The sequence below is a fragment of the Schistocerca cancellata genome, unplaced genomic scaffold, assembly GCF_023864275.1.
Source record: "Schistocerca cancellata isolate TAMUIC-IGC-003103 unplaced genomic scaffold, iqSchCanc2.1 HiC_scaffold_1148, whole genome shotgun sequence".
NCBI classification, from domain to species: domain Eukaryota; kingdom Metazoa; phylum Arthropoda; class Insecta; order Orthoptera; family Acrididae; genus Schistocerca; species Schistocerca cancellata.
Genome location: NW_026047147.1, coordinates 5455734 through 5479881, shown reverse-complemented (window position 1 = coordinate 5479881; position 24148 = coordinate 5455734). Strand labels below are relative to the sequence as shown.

The 24148-nt window shown below is 41.0% G+C and overlaps 1 protein-coding gene across 1 annotated transcript in view; it reads right to left on the bottom strand.

Annotated features, from left to right (window-relative positions):
- The window catches only part of LOC126159859 (ankyrin-3-like), a 55053-nt gene extending 31985 nt beyond the window's left edge, over nucleotides 1–23068 (bottom strand). The window contains exons 1-3 of the mRNA XM_049916669.1: nucleotides 22985–23068; nucleotides 3280–3414; nucleotides 3110–3157 (exon numbers count right to left, since the gene is read on the bottom strand). Coding sequence (XP_049772626.1) covers nucleotides 3110–3157; nucleotides 3280–3367 — 136 coding nt within the window. The 5' untranslated portion in view covers nucleotides 3368–3414; nucleotides 22985–23068. The remainder of the gene's footprint in view (nucleotides 1–3109; nucleotides 3158–3279; nucleotides 3415–22984) is intronic.
- Between the last annotated feature and the right edge of the window lie 1080 nt (nucleotides 23069–24148).

Here is a 24148-nt window from a genome sequence, read left to right as displayed (position 1 = left end):
GGGAAGCAATTCCCTTCTCCATTTACAACGACTGGGAATTTAGGTGTCTTTTTGCTGGGTGCCAGGACACTTTGGAATTGCGAGGAACGAAAGGACACATCTGGCAGCCAAGAGGATTGTCTCGATTCTCAAGTATTACAGTGTTCCATCCCCCTGTATGCCATCACCTCGCTGTTGATCCTAAGAGTCTTGCATCGGTGGGAGGGTGAGTGGCTGGAAGAGATTGTGGTCCACATAAAAAGCTGTGTTCTGGAGAACAGATGTAGCGTAGGTACATAGGAAACACGACAGAACGCAAAAGACACCTGCTACATTCCAATTGGTAATGTATGCAAAAGTTAAGAAGAATCAGGATACTTGTATAGAATTCTTCGACCTAGAAAAAGTGTTCTACAGCGTAAAATGATTAGAAATACTCAGTAATTTGGGTAACATATAATATGTATGCGAACGAAAAAGAAGCTATAAGATTGGAAGACTATGAGAAAAGAGGTCGGCTTAATGAGGGTGTAAGGTAGTGAAACGGTGTTTCTCCCCCGCTGTCTAATCTGTACATTTAGGAAATCGTAATGAAAATAAAAGACAAGTGCAGGAGTAGGATTAACATTCATTGTTATAAAGCGTCATGGAGAAGATTCGCTGAAAACATGTCAGTGAAGATCAGGAAGAATTACAAGGTCTGTGGTATGGAATGGGGAGTCAAATGAATGCAAATACGTACTGAGTGTAAACAAAGAAAAGATGAACGTAATGAAGAATACCAGAAATGAGATTAGCGTTAAACTTAACGTCGAAGTCTGGGATCACAAAATAGATGAAGTGAAGGAATTTTGCTTCCTTGAAAGCAAAACTATGGATGAAGGACAAAGTAAGGCGGATTTAAGAAGCAGTCTGGCAGAGGGAAAGATGGATTTCCTCCGTCGAAGATGTCTACTACAATCAAACATAAGGATAGTATTTCTACGATTTTTCGTCCTGAGTCCAGTCGTGTATGAATTTTGAACATTGAACATGAGATACCAAGTTCTACTCTGAATGTAAGAGGTTGGCACACGGAGGAAGTCGCGACAGTGCATCAGACAAGGCGGAAGGCATATGACACACATTGAATAGGTACTTGAGATGCTCAAATGTCACTGACATTAGACTTGCAATGTATTTCCTACAACAACTAACTCCCAATATTTGGCATGTAAGTTATGAGTCGCCTGTCTGTAACCAAACCATCCTGCGTTCCAGAAATAAGCATCACATGATATGGCAGTACAGCATGTAAACAGCCGAAAACCTACTCTGGGGAAATGGATGTAATACATGGATTTCACTCATGTTTTAATGCAACACTTTACCATGGTATTTGTCTTATCAAAATGAAATACACCATCATATGAACTCTTATGAAAATGGCACCCCACACAAAACCCAGAGAACTCTAATTGGATGTTACAAATGTGAAGAACCTCAAATTATTAAAATAATTAATTCATACAATCAAATGTATTGAATGCTTTGACATTACGAATAAAAATAATTTGGTTTCCAGACGAATATTCCAATCTTTGTATTAGTGAATACCTTAGAGCATCGAAACAGAATTTGTTTTTCTGTAAATACCTTGTGTGAATTGACTAAAGCCTTTGTGCTGTTCAGCCTGCTATTAGCAATTATAAAATCAGTAACTCATCAGTTAACCGGCTCATTCACAAAAAGTTTCTGTGGCATCAGAATATGGAGTTACATTTTTGTATAGCCTAGCGTCCCCTTATGCTTCCAATTTGTGGTAACAATCTGCACACAGCAGGCGTTAATTTAGTGTGAAATTAAATTAATGCTTACAGACAACACCAACGTGGTTACTAAAAATTTATGATCTACAGACATCTATTACTTCCCATTCCTGAATGACATTTTGTTTACCATGCGGTTTCTTTTAAACAATGTACATATCAACTACATACTGTTACGAAAATGTAGACAAACTTGTAGTTACTTTCTGTAACGTATTATTACAGAAAGGATATAGCAATAATTCGATGGACATCCACTCAGATAACAATTGTAATAGGGAACATTACATATCTCACACTTTGAAGAGGTAACGCGACGAGATTTGGTTTATTATTGATTTAGTAATGTTACTAACAAGAAAATCAAAAAGCTACTGGTATAGTTGCAGCATGTGCCACGTAACTGGTTCTTAAGGGCATACCTGTCTTCCTAAAATAACCATTATAACCATTATTACCAAGGAAAGAGAAACTAGTACATTGTTGAAAATAAATTCGAGGAATAAGTGCTACAAGTTGTCTTTATAGATGGGAATAGTTAACACTCCTTCAAAATTTACTTTTTGTGTCATGTGAACGGTTCTATGGAACTCTGTTTTACATTAAAGCAAATGTTCAGCTGAACCACAATGATGACATCCACTATTAATTTAAAAAATCTGCCATTGATGAAAGGACATGTTGGAAGCTAATGTACAATAATTTTGAACCCACACCTCACTGAATTTAAAAAGATAAGAAACAGGGATATAACATAGTTAGCACAAGCATTACAATTTCTGATGGGTACCTCCTGAGATGATTACCATTATCAGAATCATGTGTTTAATTGCTTATATAAGTATTGTGAACGTGAGAAGGTGTTTCTGTAGTCAATATAAATTTATGAAAGGCAGTGTACAATGTACTACTGTAATCCTGGAAGACATGTTAAATATCTGTATACCATAACTACTTATGTAATATAGATGCTTAGTTTTGTCTGTTCATGTGCTATATTGATCTAGATGGGACAACTAAACCTTTACGAAAATATTATTAATACGTTTCACAAAATGGGTATGATTATCTCTCTAAAGATCTACCAACACGTATGTAACACATATGTAAACTGTATTCCAACTCATACCGCCTATAAAGTAATGGATATAGAAACTCAGTGATGTTACAGATTTCATACATAATAATCAAATGACTAAACGGTGACCCAAATCAGTCATTAACTCAAGAAATAAGCCTAGCAGAATGAGATAAGTTTGCACTGCATCAATTTCTTGAACCATGAAAAGTTCCTGGAAGTAATGGAAAATAATGACACTTACTCGGATTGTCAGTTCCTAAGTGGTAGACTGTGAGTTCAGGATCGAATCCTGAGAAGCAAATTTATAAAATATTTAATGAAAATATTGAATATGTTTTTCAATACCTAGTAAAACTGGTTATTCATTATCATATACAGACTTGTGTCAATTGATACAAGTAAAATATTTACCTGTACTGGCGTGAGAGTCAATATAGTCGGCAGCTGTGAGTACTGCGACAAAAGTGCAGATGAACCAACTAACGCTTCTGCAGAACATGATGTAAGGACAATGTCGTCAGGCCAAATAAACAACTGCTGGAGAATCTGTAATTTTATGAGTAAATATAGCTCCACAATTCATTTACTTTCAACAAATTGGATACAAATATCAACAAATCTAAATTAATATTATAACCTAATTTGGATTACGACGGTTAATGGGAAAACCACACTAGGTGGTTCTAAAAATCCAATTTTTATTGTATAAATCGTTATGTTAACTATCCAATAATACTCGGTCAAAATTTCAAAGAGAAATTCGCATTCATTTAGATTTTGTGAACATAGACCAGACTTACAGAATGAAATTATTCCGATATATGAAAATTTATCACGGGATGAATTACTGGAGAAATGTTTAGGTGGCTACACACAAAATGCTAATGAAACTTTTAATTCCACTATTTGGCGATTAGCTCCCAGACACTAGCACTCCGGACTAAAAGTGGTTGATTTGGCATCGTATTTAGCAGCTGGCTTATTCAATGAAGGAAATTCATACCTTCTGATGGTCATGAACGGAGCAGGAATTGTAGGAGACACGTAAAGCTTCAATTATGTCGAACAAATGGACAACCAGCGCGTGCGCCGACGGAGTCGACGTAGTTCATTGAATCGAAGGAAAGTCGGAAAGTTCGGAAAGTGCTGCTGCAAGCGCAAAACGAGACCTGAGAGGAAGAAGAATGATTACTCTATGGCGCTGGAATGGCAGATTAATAGGCAAGCATTTTATATTATTGTTGACTTCCTTGAATTTCCAGTTTCCAAGAATTTATTTTTCAAACGCGTTCATCTCGGAATGACTTTTTTCACATTTGCGTGCAGTCTACCTCAAAAAGTATTTAATCGATCATTATTAAAAGTGATAGTATGATTATGTATAAAATTACGAATTATATGAACCAACTTATAAGGAAATATCATGATTTTAAGGGTATTTTTCTTAGCTTAACCGGAGAAAAGTCGTGAAGATCGAAGTAAATTGTTCCAACTCCTGCACAATTTTTAGTTTTCATTATTTTCACCTGCATTGCGGTTCATATTCTTAGAAAATAAGTTATTAATGTAAAATCAAATCCTTCCCGATTTCAGATGAAAATCAGAATAACTACACTACACGTAATTGGAGAAATATACCCACAACCTTCAGCGTATATCACAGACCAACTTTGTTATTTTTGGCTGAAATTAATCAAAAAATTCACAAATACTCACGGACTTCGAACATGATCAGACGATAGGACGTCACTTGTATAATACGTCTGTACGCGAGATTTCCACAATCCTGCACATCCCTAGGTCTACTATTTGCCATGTGATAGTGAGATGGAAACGTGAAGCGACACATACAGCACAAAAGCGTACAGGCCGACCTCGTCTGTTGACTGACAGAGACTACCAACAGTTGAAGAGGGTCGTAATGTGTTATAAGCAGACATCTATCCAGACCATCATACAGGAATTCCAAACTGCAGCAGGATCCACTGCAACTACTATGCCAGTTAGGCGGGAGGTGAGAAAACTGGGATTTCATGGTCGAGCGGCTGCTCGTAAGCCACACATCACGCGGACAAATGCCAAAAAAAGCTGCGCTTGCTGTAAGAAGCGTAAACATTGGACGACTGAACAGTGGAAGAACGTTGTGTGGATTGACTATCACGGTACACAATGTGGCGAACCGATGGCAGGTGTAGTTCTCGAGAATGTCAAGTGAACGTCATTGCCAGCGTGTGTAGTGCGAACAGTAAAATGTGGATGCGGTGGTGTTATGGTGTGGTCGTGTTTTTCATGGAGGGAGCTTGCACCCCTTGTTTTTTGAGTGGCACTATCACAGCACAGGCCTATATTGATATTTTAAGCATCTCATTGCTTCTCACTGTTGAAAAGCAATTCGGGAATGGCGATTGTAACTTTCAACACGATCGAGCACCTTTTCATAATGCAAGGTTTAGGACGGAGTGGTTAGACGACTATAACATCCCTGTAATGGACTGTACAGTCCTGACCTGTGTCCTATGGAACACCTTTTGGATGTTTTGGAACGCCGACATCATGCCAGGAATCACCGACAGACATCGATATCTCTCTTCAGTGCAGCACTCCATGAAGAATGTACTGCCATTCCCCAAGAAGCCTTCCACCATCTGATTGAAAGTATGCCTGCGAGAGTGGAAGCTGTCATCAAGGCAAAAGGTGGCCAACACCATATTGTATTCCAGCATTACCGATAGAGAGGCCACAAACTTGTAAGTTATTTTCGGCCAGGTGACCGTGTACTTTTGATCACATTGTGTATTTTCAAGGGCAAAAGCTTACATGAGTCATCTGGCATATATTAAGAGAAAATCTGGCACTCCCTCATACATTACTCACTCACTATCTTTATCTACAACAAAACATTTGCACAGCAATAAACAGAATGTTACCAGTTTAATGCGTAGTGGTAAAGTCAAAACTAATTCACAACAATTGTACACATCGAACCATTTGTGGAAGTGCACTGTGTCAAGAATGCGAGAGAAGAGCACTGGCAGGGAAACCAACCTTCTGGTACATTTTGAAAATTACGGAATACACGAGGTCTTGTCCACGCTGGACTTTATGGACGTTCCTCAGTCTGTTGGTGAACTACTGCTGCAGGAAAGAGAGAAGAAGTTAGCGCGCGTTTAGAGAAAGCTGGTTTCTGGTACCAGAGAGCAGAGAAGGGAACAGTCGACAAAGTGCGGTCAGGTACGACAGAAGGCTGCAAATACAGGAGCGTCTGCTCTGCATGGTGACTGCGTCACAAGAGGGCGACACTTCAGAGTCCTCTGCTCCACAGGATGCGCCCAGTGGCAACATGTGACCCCTTTCTCAAGCTTCCCAACTGACTGTTGGGTACATTCAGCAGAGGACTGAAATTGTAACCTGTCAGCGGATTTTTCTAGATAGAACCCCATATGCTATGGAGGGTTCTACATCTACATCTACGTGATTACTCTGCAACTCACAATAAAGTCCATGGAAGAGGGTTCGATGAACCACCTTCAAGCTGTCTCTCTACCGTTCCACTCTCGAATGGCGCACGGAAAAAACCAGTATTTAAATTTTTCTGTGTGAGCCCTGATTTCTCTTGTTTTATCGTGGTGATCATTTCTCCGTATGTAGGTGAGTGCCAACAGAATGTTTTCGCAATCCGAGGGAAAAAATGGTGATTGAAATTTCATAAGAAGATCCCATTGCGACGAAAAACACCTTTGTTTTAATGATTGCCTCTCGAATTCACATATCATTTCTGTGGCACTATCTCCCCTATTTGGCGATAATATAAAACGAGCAGCCCTTCTTTGAACTTTTTAGGTGTCATCCATCAGTACCACCTGATGGGGATCCCACACCGCACAGCAATACTCCAGAATATGGCGGACAAGCGTGGTGTAAGCAATCTCTTTAGTTGCACCTTCTAAGTGTTCTGCCAATGAATCGCAGTCTTTGGTTTGCTGTACCCACAACATTGTCAATGTGATCATTCCAATTTAGTTTATTTGTAATTGTTATCTCTACATATTTAGTTGAATTTACAGCCTTCAGGTCTGTGTGAGTTATCGCGCAGTCGAAATTTAGTGGATTTCTTTTAGTACTCATGAGAACATCTTCACACTTTTGTTTATTCAGGGTCAATTGTCATTTTCCACACCACACATATATCTTATCTAAATCATTTTACAATTCGGTTTGGTCATCTGATGACATTACAAGACGATAAATGACAGCATCATCTGCAAAGATCGTAAGACGGCTACTCAGTTTTTCTCCTATGTCGTTAATATAGATCAGGAACAATAAAGAGCCTATAACACTTCCTTGTAGGACGCCAGATATTACTTCTGTTACTCGATGTCTTTCCGTCTGTTACTACGAACTGTCACCTTTCTGACAGAAAATCACGAATTCAGTTGCACAACTCAGGCGATATTCCATAGGCACGCAGTTTGGTTGGAAGAAGCTTGTGAGGAACGGTGTGGAAAGCCTTCTTGAAATCTAAAAGTAGGAATCCCCCGTCGATAGCACTTATTACTTCGTGAGTAAAAAGAGTTAGTTGTGTTTCAAAATAATGATATTTTCTGAGTCCGTGTTGATTATGTGTCAATAAATCGTTTTCTTCTCGGTGCTTCATAATGTTCGGATGTACCGGTTGGTCACATAGGCGCTGCAAAAACTCATGCTAGTTTCCAGGACAGGCTGCAGATATGTGTGTAAAAGAAAATTTAGAGTATACATACAGGGCGACTAACATAAAATTAGCACCGATAATATTGCGGAGATGGAGAGTGCTGTTGATGCGCAGTTATCACAGAACGTGCAGGTAGACAGGGGCCCGTATTGTTGGCCAATAAACAGTTTGTAATAATATTTATAAAGTGTATTTTTTGTGAAAAAGTACACTTTTGAATGCAATAATGCTTATTGACATTAAGAAAATAAAAGTAGCGTAAATTATAATGTTAGTTGGTTTGTTGCAGGATTATAGGGCAAGCTGCTTACAATATAAATACTTTGGAAAGTTGCCACACTGTCACTTGTACAATACCTGTGGTAGTACATACTGAGGGACAACACAAATGCATGCTCTAGGTATGTGGATTCTGGGCAGTAACGAGGTAACTGACCATCACAGGTTGTGTTCAAAATGACCACCAGCAGTGGCAGCACACGTTTCCTATCTGGTATGGAGCGACTGCTGCACACATGCTAGCATTTCGCCGAACATCTCCGAGCAGGCTACAGCTGTGCGTCGTTGCGTATCATCGGGTGTAGTTGGTATGTCCCTGCAGACAGCGTCTTTCAGTTTTACTCACAGAAAAAGTCAACAGGCATCAAATATGGAAAATGGGGCAGCTAACGTACTGGTCATCTGCATCCAATCTAACGTTTTGGAAACAATTTGTGAAGACGCGCTGTAATAATCCACGCACTATGTACCGGACAGCGGTCATATTGGTAACACAGGTTCCTCCTTGTGTGCAGAGGAAATCCTTCTAGTATCTGTGGAGATGGTTTGCTAGGAGGCTGTGATAGTTGTTCGCATTCAGTGTTCTACCTATGAAACGCATGCCTATGATCTGATGGTTTACTATCCCACAGCAAATGTTTACACTCCATGGGCGCTGATGTTCCACCTGAGGCAGCCAATGGGGATTGTCAACATACCAATCGTGCACGTTCTGGGGAAATACCTGGCTTCACTACTAAACAAGACACATGAAACATCTGGAGTACTAGTCTTAATGCCCATCTACAGAAGTTAACACTATTCTTATAATTGTTTCCATGGAGCTCTTGATTCAGGTAGACGTAATAGGGATGGAATTTAGGCTGATGGACAATGCATAAGACACTTGCCTGACCCCTGCCACTCCCACAAGCGATTGCACAGGAGGTAATGTGTTGATCAACTGCAACAACAGCAAGAAAATTATTTACCCCCATTTGTCATAACTTGTTTCATTCTGTTATGTTTCCTACTTGTTACACTATCACTTTAACACAACTGATTGAGAAGATGGCAGAGATTGGGAACCTGCTGCATGCACTGTAGAAGAACGAACTGCATTCTTCCTACACTCTCCATGCACCATGAACATGTCTGCTTCTTCTGCAGTGATAAATTCCATTGTACACACATGAGCTACTGCTTAGACTGCCTCATAGTAACTGATAGCAGTGCACTCCAGGAACACACAAGCACACTGTAAACCATCATAACAACACCGATCTAACAACTACACAGGTTGAATGGCACGAAGAAGTGTCAATGTGGAAACTTTTCACAGTGTGATATCCCATAACTGGCTCGCACTAGACTTCTGCAGCATACAGCACTGAAATTCTAGTTTACACTATTTTTAGTTTGTTACTGGCAGTAAGATTTGTTTCATTTGAAAAAGTGCAGATACAGAAAATATACTTTCTAAGTATTGTTGCAATCTGTGTATTGGCTAACAGTACGAGACCCTGGCTTCCAATTCATTCTGTGAAAACTGCACGTCAATATCACTTCCCATTTCCATAATATTTGCAGTGCAAGTTTTAGATGGTTAACGCTGCAGTCGCCTTACAGAGCACCACAACATACAAATCAAGAGAAGAAACTAGTTTCAAGCCTCTGACATGTACGCCACCCAGTATTATAGGTGTGTTGTGGGAGTATTATCACCTCGTTTTGTCATCACGTTTAGTAGGGGCTACATGTCTGGGCGGGTATGGTTGGGGGAGGTTAAAATAGATAGAGGTGCTAGAGAGAGGGGCAGATGGTGGTGGATGGGGATAAAGAGGGATGGAAAGAGAGATGGAGCACCAAGAATAATGAGAGCTTTATAGCGTTAACTCACGAATCCAGAAATGTAATTTTATTAGAAGCTGGTTGTGAGGAACGGTGTCAAAAGCTATCTGTAGGTCTAGAATTATAGAATCAACTACAGGTCCTCTGTCGATAGCAGTAATTACTTTGTGTGGACCAAAAGCCCGTAGGGTTTCATAAGAAAGATATTTTCTGAGTCAGTGCGGTCCACGTGCCAATGATTTAAAGTATAAAGTTGGAACAGCCTGTATGCTCCAAAATCTTACTGACTATAATGTTTGTGATATGGGCGTAAAGTTTAGAGGACCAGTTGTATGTCACTGTTCCCACAGTTCCAGTTGCAAACGTATATGGCACATATATTGTATACATCTCTGCCTGCACACTGTATTCATCCATCTCCTCTTCATCCCTCTGTCTGTCCGTCTCGTCCTATGCCCTCATCATTTTCCATCTTACTGCTACTCATCTACACTATCCATCTGGCTCCTGCATCCCCCCTATCAGTTCACCTCATTCTCCCTCTACCTCTGATTATCTCCTCCACACTCTCTCTACATCTCCTCCTCCCCTCTCTCACTCAGTCCATCTTCTCCACCCCCTCTCTCCATTTTCTCCTTCCCCTTTTGTCACTGTCCATATCCTCCTCCCCACTTTGTCGATAGCCTCTCCTCACTCTCCCTGTCCATCTCTTTCTGCCCCCAATCTGTTATTCCATCTAAATCTGGCCCCTCTCTATATACATTTCCCTTTGCACCCTCTCCCTTCGCATCCCCATCCTTCCCTAACCATCTCCTCCTGGCCTCTTTCTCTTATCCATCTCCTTCTGCCACCATTTCTCTTTCCATTATCTCCTACAAATCTTTACCTTTCTGTCCTCATCGCCCTCTTCTCCAAACCCATCTCTTCTTCGCTGGCCATTGTGGATGAGTGGTTCTAGGTGCTTCAGTCCGGAACCATGCTGCTGCAACGGTCTCAGATTCAAATCCTGCCTTGGGCATGGATGTGAGTAATGTCTTTAGTTTAGTTAGGTTTAAGTAGTTCTAAGTCTACCGGACTGATGACCTCAGATGCTTAGAGCCATTTTTAACCGTCTCTTCTTCCCCATCGTTGTTCCTCTCCTCCTGTTCAACTCTCTCACCCATCTGCTTCAATCCCCCACTCATCTTCCCCAGTCCCCTCTCCTCAATCGTCTTCTACTCCCAGCCACTCAGTTTTCATCTCCTCCCACTCCAATCTCTCTTTATATTTTCTCCTTCCCCATCTCTCTTGGTCCATCACCTCCTATCATCTCACCCTGCCTCCACATACCCTGTCCATCATTTCCTGCATCATTTCCCTCAGTCCATCCCCTCCTCTATCCATTTCAACACTCCCCGACCATGCCCACCCACATATGTAGCCCCCACTAAGCAAGTGGATAAAGTATTGTGGAGTACAGCTTACATATCAGGGGCTTGAAACCAATCACTGCCCCTGACACATATATTGTCATGCAAATAAAATCGATAAACCAGGTCGTTTCTACTTGAAACCAACACATTGTCATTCAGTACAGCCTACCCACTGTAAAACCATTTCGTACTCTCGATTAGTAGGCTTCACAGTAATTCAGATTCCTAAGGCCAGCCACTACATATGCCTATTATATGGAGCAGCCAATATGGCATGGCCTGACAAAATACGATATTGTCCATATTCCCACTCCTATCGAGCTGGAAGGCTACAAGACAAGCAGTGATGATGCTCATTCAGGGATGTAGTTTGTTGGCCATATTTCGGTGAATTGTGCCCAGGAGTTTAACGGGAGATCATTGGCATACACTATGTGAACAAAATTATCCGGACACCCCCATTAACATCGGTTTTTCATATTAGGTGCAGTGTTCTGCTACCTACTGTCAGGTACTCCATATCACCGACTCTGTAGTCCTTAGTCACCGTGAGATAGCAGAATGGGGCGCTTTGCGAAACTCACAATGTGGCCAGGTCATTGGGTGTCACTTGTATCATACGTCCGCACACGAGATTACCACAATCCTAAATATCACTAGGTCCACTGTTTCCAATGTGATACAGCACAAAAGCGTACAGGCCGACCACGTCTGTTGACTGACAGAGAGCGCCTACAGTTGAATGAACAGACATCTACCCAGACCATCATACAGGAATTCCAAACTGCAATACGATCCACAGCAAGTACTTTGGCTTAAGTTGACTGTGAGAAAACATGGGTTTCGCGGTCGAGCGGCTGCTCATAAGCCAAATATTACGCTGGTAAATGCAAAACGGCGCCTCGCTTGGTGTACGGAGTGTAAACGTTGGAAGATTGAACAGTGGAAAAACTTTGCCTGGAGTGACGACTCACAGTAGACAATGTGGAGATCCGATGGCAGGGTGTGGGTATGGCGAATTCCCAATGAACATCATCAGCGGAGGTGTGTAGTACCAACAGTACAATTCGGAGGCGGTGGTGTTATGGTGTGGTCGTGTTTTTCGTGGAGGGTGTAACGCTGGAAATGCATATCCTCCTATTTCCATCTATTGTACTATAATTTTTTTCCTTGTTTTGTTACCTCAAGATATGACATTTCTGTGTCTTTATATATTGCAGTTGTTTTACTATTTGTATATACATATATATATATATATATATATATATATATATATATATATATATATATGCATTTATGTCGATGTATAATTGGTTTGTTTTGTAAATATTATTTGTATTTTTACGCTGGGTCTTGCCTAGGAAAAACTATGCTATCGATCGAATACATCGTTAGGTCGTGTGGAGAACCAAAGTGTTTAGGATCTTTGGTAGTGTGAACTCGGCCGCGTGGAGCGCGGGCAGAGGAGATTGGCTGGGGTAGGGCGGTGGAGCAGGTGTGTTGAGTGACGCTCCCCCGAGTTGCCGCGCTTTCGGGGTTTGACAGCATGTAATTGCGCTAGACTTGCTGTGATAGTTTCTGACACGGTGTCGCGGACGGGAAGCATTAGCTGGCGCACATCAAGAGCCCGTTTCGCCTGGTGACCGTGTCGAGAAGGAGGCGCGCCAACATCCAGCTTCAGCAACAGCGACGGCCGACAATGAGTGACGGTCGCCACCTCCTCGACCGACGACTTCAAACCTTCAATCAACCAACAAGGAAGACTGGAAGCACGTAAAATTTTAGAACTGTATGCCAGACCCCATCTTTTAAAACTGTTGCATCACAAAAATACAGCAACTTATCATGAACCTTTGTTGCTCATTGTCCCAATTGCATTACCAAGTAGGGTCCTTTCCTTTTCTGGAATGAACCCGAGTGTCGTTGAAATTCATACACCAGCAATAACAATAGTGGTTCGAGCCGTAATGACAATCGGTACAATGCAAATAACAACAGGAATGACCGAAACCAGTATCATACTAGCGTGATACGGGCTTCGCAGAATAGTAATAACGCCAGAGGGTATGATCAGCCGCCTCAGCAGCATCCGGGGAGCGTACCTGCTGGGACGAGACAGGGAAACCATTAGCCGCGCCGGTGAGGGGCAGACCGGGCGTGGAGAAATTTTGGCGGCCCAATAACAGTAGAAAACCGAGGTGTCGTCGTTATGAAAATAGCGTATGGAATATTCAACGGCGAGAGAGTGTGCCAGTGTTAAGAGAAAGGAGTGCGCCCACAAGTAGTAGATCAGTTGTAGACACGGCAGTAGAAAATACATTCACTGTCAGTAAGAAGAATTTAAGTAGTGTTCCGGAAATCGATTATAAAGTGACAGCTGTAACACCCACAGCGGAAATGGAGATTGAGTTTAAGTATGATTCGCAATTGTTGAGAGTAGATCAGATGTCTGATAACACGTCCGTCATCGAGCGAGGGGATGCAGAGAGGGATGAGGTCTGGTTAAGGTAGTTCGGTCGCTTATACGACGAACTAAGAGATTATAGGGGCCTGTACGGGAGAAGTGTTTATGGGGAGTGCGGGCAGGATTTGCCGCGTATCGTCCCGCAGGAAAGTAGTGTTTGTGAAGTGATAGAAAGTTCTGGCCCTAACCGGCAGACCTTACCAGAAATAGTTTATGTTAATGCGGAGCATGAGCAAATTCCTCGTGTTTCGTCCCGCAGGAACTGGATGTTGAAGTAGTAACGGAAAGTTATAGTGGTAGAAGTAACCGACCCATCCGACGCAAAACTCCAGTTTAAACATTGCGAAAGTATTAAGGAGAAAGATTACGAGAATTTTAGTGATAACCGGACACGATTGGTAGAAAAGCACGTAGATTACAGCGTGTATGAGCTTAGAGCTGACGTTATACGGTCGGACGATAGCAGTGTGGGTTGCCCAGATCCAGAGGAAGTAATTGCAGATACTACTGGGCACATTCCTCCAGTTTATCAAAACTAGACATAGTTGTCTCACTGGGAATTCCGCGATCGTTCAATAAGTAAAATATGGAGTTTCAGTCTTCTATCGCTATTCTTATTTTCAATTACCGGTTTCGGGCTAGCTGCCCATCTTCAGATCATATGTTGTAGTTACAGAGTAACTTGTCCGTACAGAACACACTGTTCACTGTGAACAGTGTGTTCTGTACGGACAAGTTACTCTGTAACTACAACATATGATCTGAAGATGGGCAGCTAGCCCGAAACCGGTAATTGAAAATAAAGAATAGCGATCGAAGACTGAATCTCCATATTTTACATTCCTCCAGGTAGATTGGCAGATGAGATCAATCTGACCAAAGAGGAATCAACAAAGGTGACAATTAGTGAATTGATAGCAAAGCAACACTCACTAGTTGACGACTTACAGGAAAAGGTTTCGGTATTGGAGGCGAAGTTGCAGACTAAGCCTCAGGACAAAAGTGTTGATATTAAAACTGTATGTGAACAGAAGCTGAAAAAGCCGCCAGATAAGCCGGATTTAGGATCAAAGCCGGATGGTTTTTTTCTGGAATGACCTGGATATATTGTGGGAAAATAAAGAAACAGTCAAGGACAAGTGTAGACAGATAGTAGTGTCTGTTAATATGCACGACCTACAACAAAACGTGTTGATTGACACCGGTGCAGAATTGAGTACTGTATCTGGGAAAATATGTCAGTTACTGAAAGACAGACCTGGTATCGTAGTTATGCCAGTAACAGGAGTGAAAATTATCGGTGCTACTGGGAAGGCCAGTAAACCGATCACAAAACAGATTTTTGTCAACTTCGAGATATGTCGGTCACGATTTGAACAAGAGTTTGTCGTCGTGCCAGACTTAACTACGGAGGTAATTATCGGATTAGATTGGTTATTAAAGTACCGTGCAGTGATTAATTGCGAAGCAAAACTTTGACATGTACGTCACAAGATAAAAGAATAGTAGTTAGTTTTGACGAGGCAGGAGATGGTGTGCATAGGCAATACCAGCTTATGCACATTGTTAACTGGCCGGATGCCATTGACGTAGGCATGGATTTGAACTACTGTAACGTGAGGAATCTCGGCAGTGACAATAGTGCAGAAAGTGAACTGGAAAGCATTGTAGACGGTGTGTCAAACATAACACACGAACTAATGGTTCAAATGGCTCTGAGCACTATGGATGTTAAATCTGAGGTCATCAGTCCCCTAGAACTTAGAACTACTTAAACCTAACTAACCTAAGGACAGCACACAACACCCAGCCACCACGAGGCAGAGAAAATCCCTGACCCCGCCGGGAATCGAACCCGGGAACCCGGGCGTGGGAAGCGAGAACGCTACCGCACGACCACGAGATGCGGGCACACACGAACAAAGACGAGGCCTGTATGAAGTAATAATGAGGAATAAGAGTGTGTTTTCAGACAAATCGGGACTTGTGGAAGAGATAATCAAATTCCCTTCACGTATTGACATTAATATTGGTGTGAAAAAAGATCGTTTGGGAGAAATAATGAAGCTAAAAGCCGATGCTCGCATACGCCGTCATGACGCTAAAGCGCGTTTTGCTAAGTTTGCAATCGGAGACTTAGTACTTGTAAAAGCCAATGAGAAATCGAGCGAGATAGACAATGAAATCTCTAAATTTGTTTGTTTATAATGGACCATATAAAGCCATTGGTATACCTCACACAAATGCTTATTGCTTCAAGTATCCAAGCTCTGGAAAACTATTAGGTATACGGAACATTGTAGACTTGAAATTGTACCAACCTAGGACTGAATAATACCAACGATTGGGTAATTTGTGCAGTATGTAAATATAGAGTGTAAGATTTAACGATTTGCTAGATTGCCATGCTTTGCCTGACCAAGAGGTCATTAAAGAAGTTGTAATTAACAAGTAATTAATTTTGACTGAATGATTTAAGAGTAACTGATTATTAATCAATCGAAAAATCCAAGCTGCTAGTTTAAGGGGCTCCGGAAAGGCTCAAAATCATGAAAAGTTCAATTTTTACTTTTTTGCGTTTTCTGAATCTGCAGACTATTACCTTTTAATAGATATATAATTTATTCAATTCCGAAGACTCCAACTATTTTTAAAGTTTTTTTGAAATGTGTTCTACATGGGCGTGACCCACTGTGGCGCTGTTAAACTGCTGTCAAATGGTGTTATTATTAACGTCCGTGTTCATCAGGTACATTTTAGTGATGTGAGATAAAGTATGTGTTGTGGCTAACCTGTGATGGTTCAATATATATCGCTGGTGTGATTGTCGATTGTTTCATGTTTATTTACTCTGTCGTTATCTCGAAAATATTCGTAATTAATTCTGTTTCTTGAGTCTGTTTTGTTGAAGTATAATAATGAGTAAAAGTAAAGTTATTAGAAATCCTCTGAAGGCTTTTAAGAATAGGAGAAATGTTGGAAAGCCAAAGGTATGTGTTATTATGGGAATGAAGATAGGTTCTAACATGGTATGAGCGATGCTTGCTTTAGACAAGGAACGCCTTCGGGCTGCAGACAGGGCTGTAAATAGTCTATAAATACAAGCAAGAGTAAACAGGAGGAGCAACAAGAGGAAGCTGGAGGAGGAGTTTGCAGAGGATGAAGATAATCCATCCTATGGACCTGGAATGCACTAAAAATCCAATCTTTGTCGCTCGATTCCCAAAACTTTTATTTTCTCATACTAATAACATGTTTTCTAAGGATCTTCCAAACATATTTGTTTCAAACTTTCAGTAAATGTTACACAGTATCTTCTGCAGAATTTAACACAGCTTTTTCCAAAAAACTGTATATTTTTGAATATATAAATAAAAAATTGCAAAAAATGTTGTGAATTTTCATTACAATTGAAAAAAATCATCTTTAATAACTGAACTAAAATTTTGTAAAATCCCTGTGTTAAGTTGTAGCCCATATTCCAATAAATAATCTGTAAAAAGTTCAACTTCATACCTCAAATACTTTGTGAGGAAAGATGTAATTTATAAGCGTTATTTTAACATTGCAAGTATAGGGCGTTCCAGAGCCCCTTAAGTTTTCAGCTGAGTCACAGTAGATTAAGGAATTTAAATATGATTTTGTAACTAGCTGTAAGATTTCATGAATATGTGACTTACTAGTCATTGCCGATGTACTTAGAAGCTGTCTTAAGTTTCAGACCTGTACATGCGTGTGATGATGGACAGTGTTGAGTTATCCACTGTGATAGTATTAAAGGACTGCTTGAGATTACTTGGGAGTGAGTTTTTCTGAAAGAATTCAGTGAAACGGACGTTCTGGAAATGCCGTTACACAGGCGAGTGAGATCAAGCGTGCCGCACAGGCGGGCGCAACAATACTGGCAAGACGGAGCCGCTATCGGCTCTTGTGCCACTCTCGGCATTCTTTGTACTTGCGAGTACGAAATGCGGAGTTGTTTTTCTTCCCGGACAGCTGATGTGAAAGAATTCTGTTGTCAATATGTATGTTTTTTTTGTTCGATCTGCTGTATATTATTTTCTTGTTTAGCGTTAAGTGGACTCTCATGACGAGAATATTAATTATGAAAAGGTTTTATAAAAATGTGTATTCTATGTAATTAATTATTAATTTGCGTATTTTGATCTACCTCTTTTTATGACCATCCACTCTGATTAATTTTGTAAATAGCATTCCATTTCTTGATACTGTTAGGAATTTTGATGATTTTAGAATAGCTAAATCATTTTTTATGTTGTCTATGAATTTTAATATGTTGTCAACCTGTTTTCTTTTGTGTGAGATGACGGAGTGGAATAAGGTTAGGAGTGTCTCCACTCAATTACTATGGTCTAAAAATTGGTTCATGGTTAATTAGCCGAATGCTAAATTTTCTTGATATTTTGAACATATGCATTTCCGTTGCTTTTGTACCTTTTTGGGACATTTTCTGAGTCTGTTTCGGTTACACGAACATCCTCAGACAATGTGGGGCACGTGTAACGCCGGAAATGCATATCCTCCTACTTCCATCTATTGTACTATTTTTTTTTCCTTGTTTTGTTACCTCAAGATATGACATTTCTGTATCTTTCTATATTGTAATTGTTTTACTATTTGTGTATATATATATATATATATATTATGCATTTATGTCGATGTATAATTGGTTTGTTTTGTAAATATTATTTGTATTTTACGCTGGGTCTTGCCTAGGGAAAACTATGCTATCGAACGAATACATCGATAGGTCGTGTGGAGAACCAAAGTGTTTAGGATGTTTGGTAGCGTGAACTCGGCCGCGTGGAGCGCGGGAAGAGGAGATTGGCTGGGGTAGGGCGGTGGAGCAGGTGTGTTGAGTGACGCTCCCGCGAGTTGCCGCGCTTTCGGGGTTTGGCAGCATGTAATTGCGCTCGACTTGCTGTGCTAGTTTCTGACACGGTGTCGCGGACGGGAAGCATTAGCTGGCGCACATCAAGATCCCGTTTCGCCTGGTGACAGTGTCGAGAAGAAGGCGCGCCAACATCCAGCTTCAGCAACAGCGACGGCCGACAATGAGTGACTGTCGCCACCTCCTCGACCGACGACTTCAAACCTTCAATCAACCAACAAGGAAGACTGAAAGCACGTAAAATTTTAGAACTGTATGCCAGACCCCATCTTTTAAAACTGTTGCATCACAAAAATACAGTAACTTAGCATGAACCTTTGTTGCTCATTGTCCCAATTGCATTACCAAGTAGGGTCCCTTACTTTTCTGGAATGAACCCGAGTGTCGTTGAAATTCATATGCCAGCATTAAAGTAATATGAATCCAATACACTGCTTTAATTTCAAAGTTCAGTTAAAGTATTCATAGCTGGCTACAATATTTAGATTACACAAGCAGAAATTAAGAGTGCGAGTCTTGTTACCATATTTTAGCTTACCTGTGACTGCAGCTCAGCTTGGTATGTACTACATTTTACTATTGTTAATTGTTCAGAATCATTTATTTCAAGTTCAAAGGTAAATCTCTTATTTCTAAATTGCGTAGATTGAAGTAGCTTTTGAAATGATGGTTGAGGTAGCCCAAGACTAACCTTATTTTACTGACTTTCGTAGTGCTTCAGAAACAAATCTCGCTATTAATTTTAGTCACTAAATTAACTTTCAATTTTCCGGTTTTATTAATTCTTTTGGTAAGTTAAGTCAGAGTGTAGGGAAATTTATTACTTCTGACAAACATTCAGTTTTCACACAACACATGCCAACCTTCAGTTACCACGCCTTTAGTGCTAATTATATGTGCAATAACCTTTCTTTTTCAGTTATTATAGTAGTTGTCCATAGGACTGGCGACCGTAATTTTCCCCAAATCTCAAATATCTAATTAACGCCTATTAATTGTTAACGTGACGACTGCACAATAACTTTCTTTATTAATTTTACCCCTTTCTCAAAATTAATTTCCACCAATTTCATTTGCATTTTTCCTTTCATTTAGATGTAACCCTTTCCTCCCTCTTTACCGACAGATTAACTTCGGTGACGATTGCTTTTCCCAAATTTCCATTAGGTACACGCGGTTTAATGTTTCACTGTCATTAAGGTCGATAAGTGAGGGGGAGGTTATTTTGCGTGGCACTATCACAGCACAGGCCTAAACTGATGTTTTAAGCACTTCGTGGTTCTCAATGTTGAAGAGCAATTAGGGAATGGTGATTGCATGTTTCAATAAGATGGAGCAACTGTTCATAACGCACTGCCAGTGGCGGAGGGGTTACACGACAATAACATCCCTGTAAAGGACTGGCCTGCACAGAGTCCTGACCTGAATCCTATAGAACACTTTAGCTATGTTTTGGAACGCTGTGCCAGGCCTCACCGACTGACATCGATAACTCTCCTCAGTGCATCACTCCGTGAAAAATGGGCAGGCGTTCTCCAAGAAACCTTCCAGCGCTTGATTGAACTTATGCCTGCGAGAGTGGATGCTGTCATCAAGGCTAATGGTGGGCCAACACCATATTGAGTTCCAGCATTACCGATGGAGGGCGCCACGAACTTGTATGTAATTTTCAGGCAGGTGTCCGGATATTTTTAATCACAGTTTACGTTATGCACAGCAGAATGTCTTCAGTATCGCGAATGCCACTTTCACTACAGTGCATAACATCTTTGCAGAGAAGTCTGGTGCGCTCTCCCGAGTCCATTAGGCATCTAGGGGGGGCATAACCTTCGTCAGATGAAGCAGGTATCCTGGCGAGAAGAGGTCCAACGTCAGAAACTGGTGGCACATACCCGGGGCCTTTGATGTGAACCCTCCTCCCGCACCGCTGTCAAGCTTTAATGACGTCCGACGTTCGAAAACAAAACTAAAGAGGTTGCATGTTGGGTCAGTTATCAATCCTGAGAGTCTCAAGCTGGGCCACATCGCAAATACATCTTCCATACAGGGTGATTCATGAAGATATGTAAATATTTTAATATGTTGTTCTACATGTGAAAATAAAGAAAAAAAGGTCATATAAACATAGGTCCGCAAATGTTCAGTTACGGCGTTACGGGTAATAAAAGGTTTTACCTGATATTTAGCAACTTCGCTAGTAAGAAGATATCGCACAACTTTAAGAGGTTAAAGTAAAGCACGATTTCCATTTATTTTGTTATTACTGGTGTGTTGAATCTAATAAAACATGTCCCAGACGTGTGTCTGCAGTGGATCGTCCAGAGAAGGAAAGGTTGTTATACAAGCAAATTTGTTTAATTTTCATTAAGAATGTAGAAACTCTTATGTCATCGTTGTCTACCTTTAGTGAGTTGTTTCAGTCGTTCCACAACCTTGATAAGAGTTAGTTTTCTGTATTGTTCAGTGAAAGAAGACAATAAGAACAGTGTAGTTAAGTAAAACCACATAGTATCTGTTATAGTTTGTAGATTATTTATCAAATAGGGATGCCTTTCAAATTTACGACGTAGGAACACGCTGATATGGTGTTTATTTATGGAAAATCTGATGGCAATGCAACGGCTGAAATTAACGAATATCGCATTCATTATTGAACATGAAGGATTCCGAATGGAAGAATGTTCCGGGAGACAGGTTCTCTACCTAGCGTTGATAATCATTACGAGAGCTCGATACGTGAAGACGATTATGAGGATATTATGGACGCTGTTCAACTTAGCCTGGGCACAGTACACAGCGTATCTCTCAACTATTAGGCATTTCACAGTGTAAGGTATGGCGCGCATTGAAGTAGAATAATGTGTGTCTCTACCGTAAACAAAAAGTGCATCACTTATCCGGGAGATCCTGCCCTCCGCTCGGAGTTGTGCAGCTGGTTAAAAACTAATCTACAGTCACACAAATACGTTTTATTTATTGATGTGGCACAGTTTACTCGAGATGGTATAAACAATTATTTCAGCGAGCACGTATGTTCTGAAGCAAACCCACAAGCAACAGTGCAACGCAATTTTTCAGCAGCGATTTAGCATAAATGTGTGGTCTCGTACAGTCAACACACACCTTATTGGACCATTCATTTTCCCAGGACGTCTAACTGGCGAGTCGTACTTACAATTCCCTCAAGAAGAAATGCCCCACTTGACTGAAGATATTCCGCATGCTACGCGATTGCAAATGTATTTTCAACATGACGGCGTGCCTCCACATTTTACCGACGCAGTTACTGCGCAATTAAATGAACATTCATCCCAGAGATGGATTGCTCGTGGTGCTACACGTCTGTGGCCACCCAGATTTCCCGATTTAACAACAATGGATTTTCTGTGTATGGGGATGGGTGAAGACATGGATTATAAGGACAATGTCAATAGACGTGAGGTGTTACTTGGTCGCATTATGAATGCAATAGACGAAATTAAGAACAACCCTGTGAAACTGAAACGAGCAACAAAATCTGTTCATACACGTGCAGCTAAATGCACTGAGCTCGGTGGAGACGTTTTTGAACATATATTGTGATTTTGATTGTATTGCGAAATTGTATGTACTTTGTACAAGTTTCTTAACAGTGAGCTTTGTTTTTTTCCGGTTTAACACCAATTCACGTGTGCTGTGGAATAAATAAAAGCAGATTATGTGACACATGGATACAGTTGCAGTTAACGCTTTTATCACAATTTTTCCAAAATTAAATTTTCTACAACTTCTGTTGAAAACTTTCAGCAATATTCTGGAATTAAAAAAAAACGAATTGGGCCAAGTAGTTAAAAAATTTAAAATTTTACGAAATTACGCCTTTGCTTCTCTGGATATTCTGGAAAACTATTGCAGATACACGCCTGGGACACGTTTTATTAGATTCATCAGACCAATAACAACAAAATAAATGGGAATCGTGCTTTATTTTAACTTCATACAGTTTTGCGATATCTTCATATTTGCGAAGTTGCTAAATTTCAGGCAAAAGTTTTACTAGCCGTAACTCCGTAACCAAACATTTTCATGTCTTTGTGAATCACCCTGTGTATTAGGACTGTACGACAGTATTCCAGCAGATCTCTGCTGCTTCTACTGTCGGATCTGACAAGTTTGCATCGAAAGTAGCATGCGCTCGGGAACCTGTTTGTAGTGCACACAACATGTAACAATAGTTAGTGTGACCAGTGGCGCCATTACGTAGACTGTGCCGTAGCAATGAGTAGCTGCCGAAATGAGTAGATGACGTGAACCGATACCGGAATGCATATCAAGAGCTTTTGCGCTAGAGGTGGTAGAAACATTTGAGAAAATTGCATTAAAACTCGGTACCACCTCTAGCTACTCTCTTTTCCATAGATACCGATTTTAAGGAGGGTACCATTGAGAACAGAAGACCGTCAAGTCGAGGAAAGTGATACGCTCAGCACACCGCACAGTGATGGAAGAAACACATAGAGACTTACCAGATGTGTGAGTCCTGCTCTGTGCCGCTGCAGCCAGTGTAGTGGTCTGTCGTGAAGACAGCCTTTTATCCATATCTTGGCCACTGCTGGACTGGGTTGACACATCCCACCTACTCTGTCCACAGCCTACCCTCTGCTCCAGAACCCCTCCCCCTCTCACCACCCCCCTCCCACAGGCGTCGCCAAACTTTCCTGACATTGGAAGTCTGACATTGGAAGTATTCTTGTGCAACGCCTCGCAGCACTGACCTCAAGGGCACGAGATAACTATGGCAACCGCCCTGCTGCTCATTCTGACCTCGCGGCATCTTCCAAAACGACTCCGTGATAGCCAGGTACCTGCTCACCGCAGGCTGCTCACATCAGAGCCCGTTCCAGTCCGTCCCATGAGAAGCACGCCCTGAAGATGCAATGGTTCAAATAGCTCTGAGCACTATGGGCTTAACTTCTGAGGTCATCAGTACCCTAGAACATAGAACTACTTAAACCTAACTGACCTAAGGACATCACACACACCCATGCCCGAGGCAGGATTCGAACCTGGGGATGCAAATACCGTCAACATTGCGTCCACCCTTGACAGTGGCCACCTTTCGGCGGCGAAGAATGTTCGCGGATTTCGTATGATCTGCACCAAATGATGACTACATCTCTAGAGCTACTTGTTGGGGGTGATCTGCGATCACACACTGTCCCAAGAAGTCGCAGACTCGCATTTCTATGGGACTAAGATGGATTGATTTAGTGACGCCATTAATATGTGACTGGGTTCAAGAGCGTTCGTCAAAAGAGGGAACTACCTGTTAATTTCTGTCAACACACCTGTTGTAATCTATACAAACGGGAGTGTCTACAGCACGCTCATCAGGAAGTGGAGAAGTGAGTGGTAAGGTGGTAGATTAGTAAGCAGGGCACATGGGCTTCTGGAGTGGAATGCTGACCCCATTTGAGGATAGAAAAATTTATTTTTACCACGTTAATTAAAACAGAGCACTGGTAACAACACAATGATTAATTAGTTTTTGAAAATTGCGGTGCTCTACACCGATTATTCAATTGCATGAAAGCAATGAGAGTACTTAAAAAATCTTTTAAAGAAAAACAGCCTTATGGGCGCAACATTAAAGTAATAAAAGATTACTTTACACAAATGTAACCGTATCA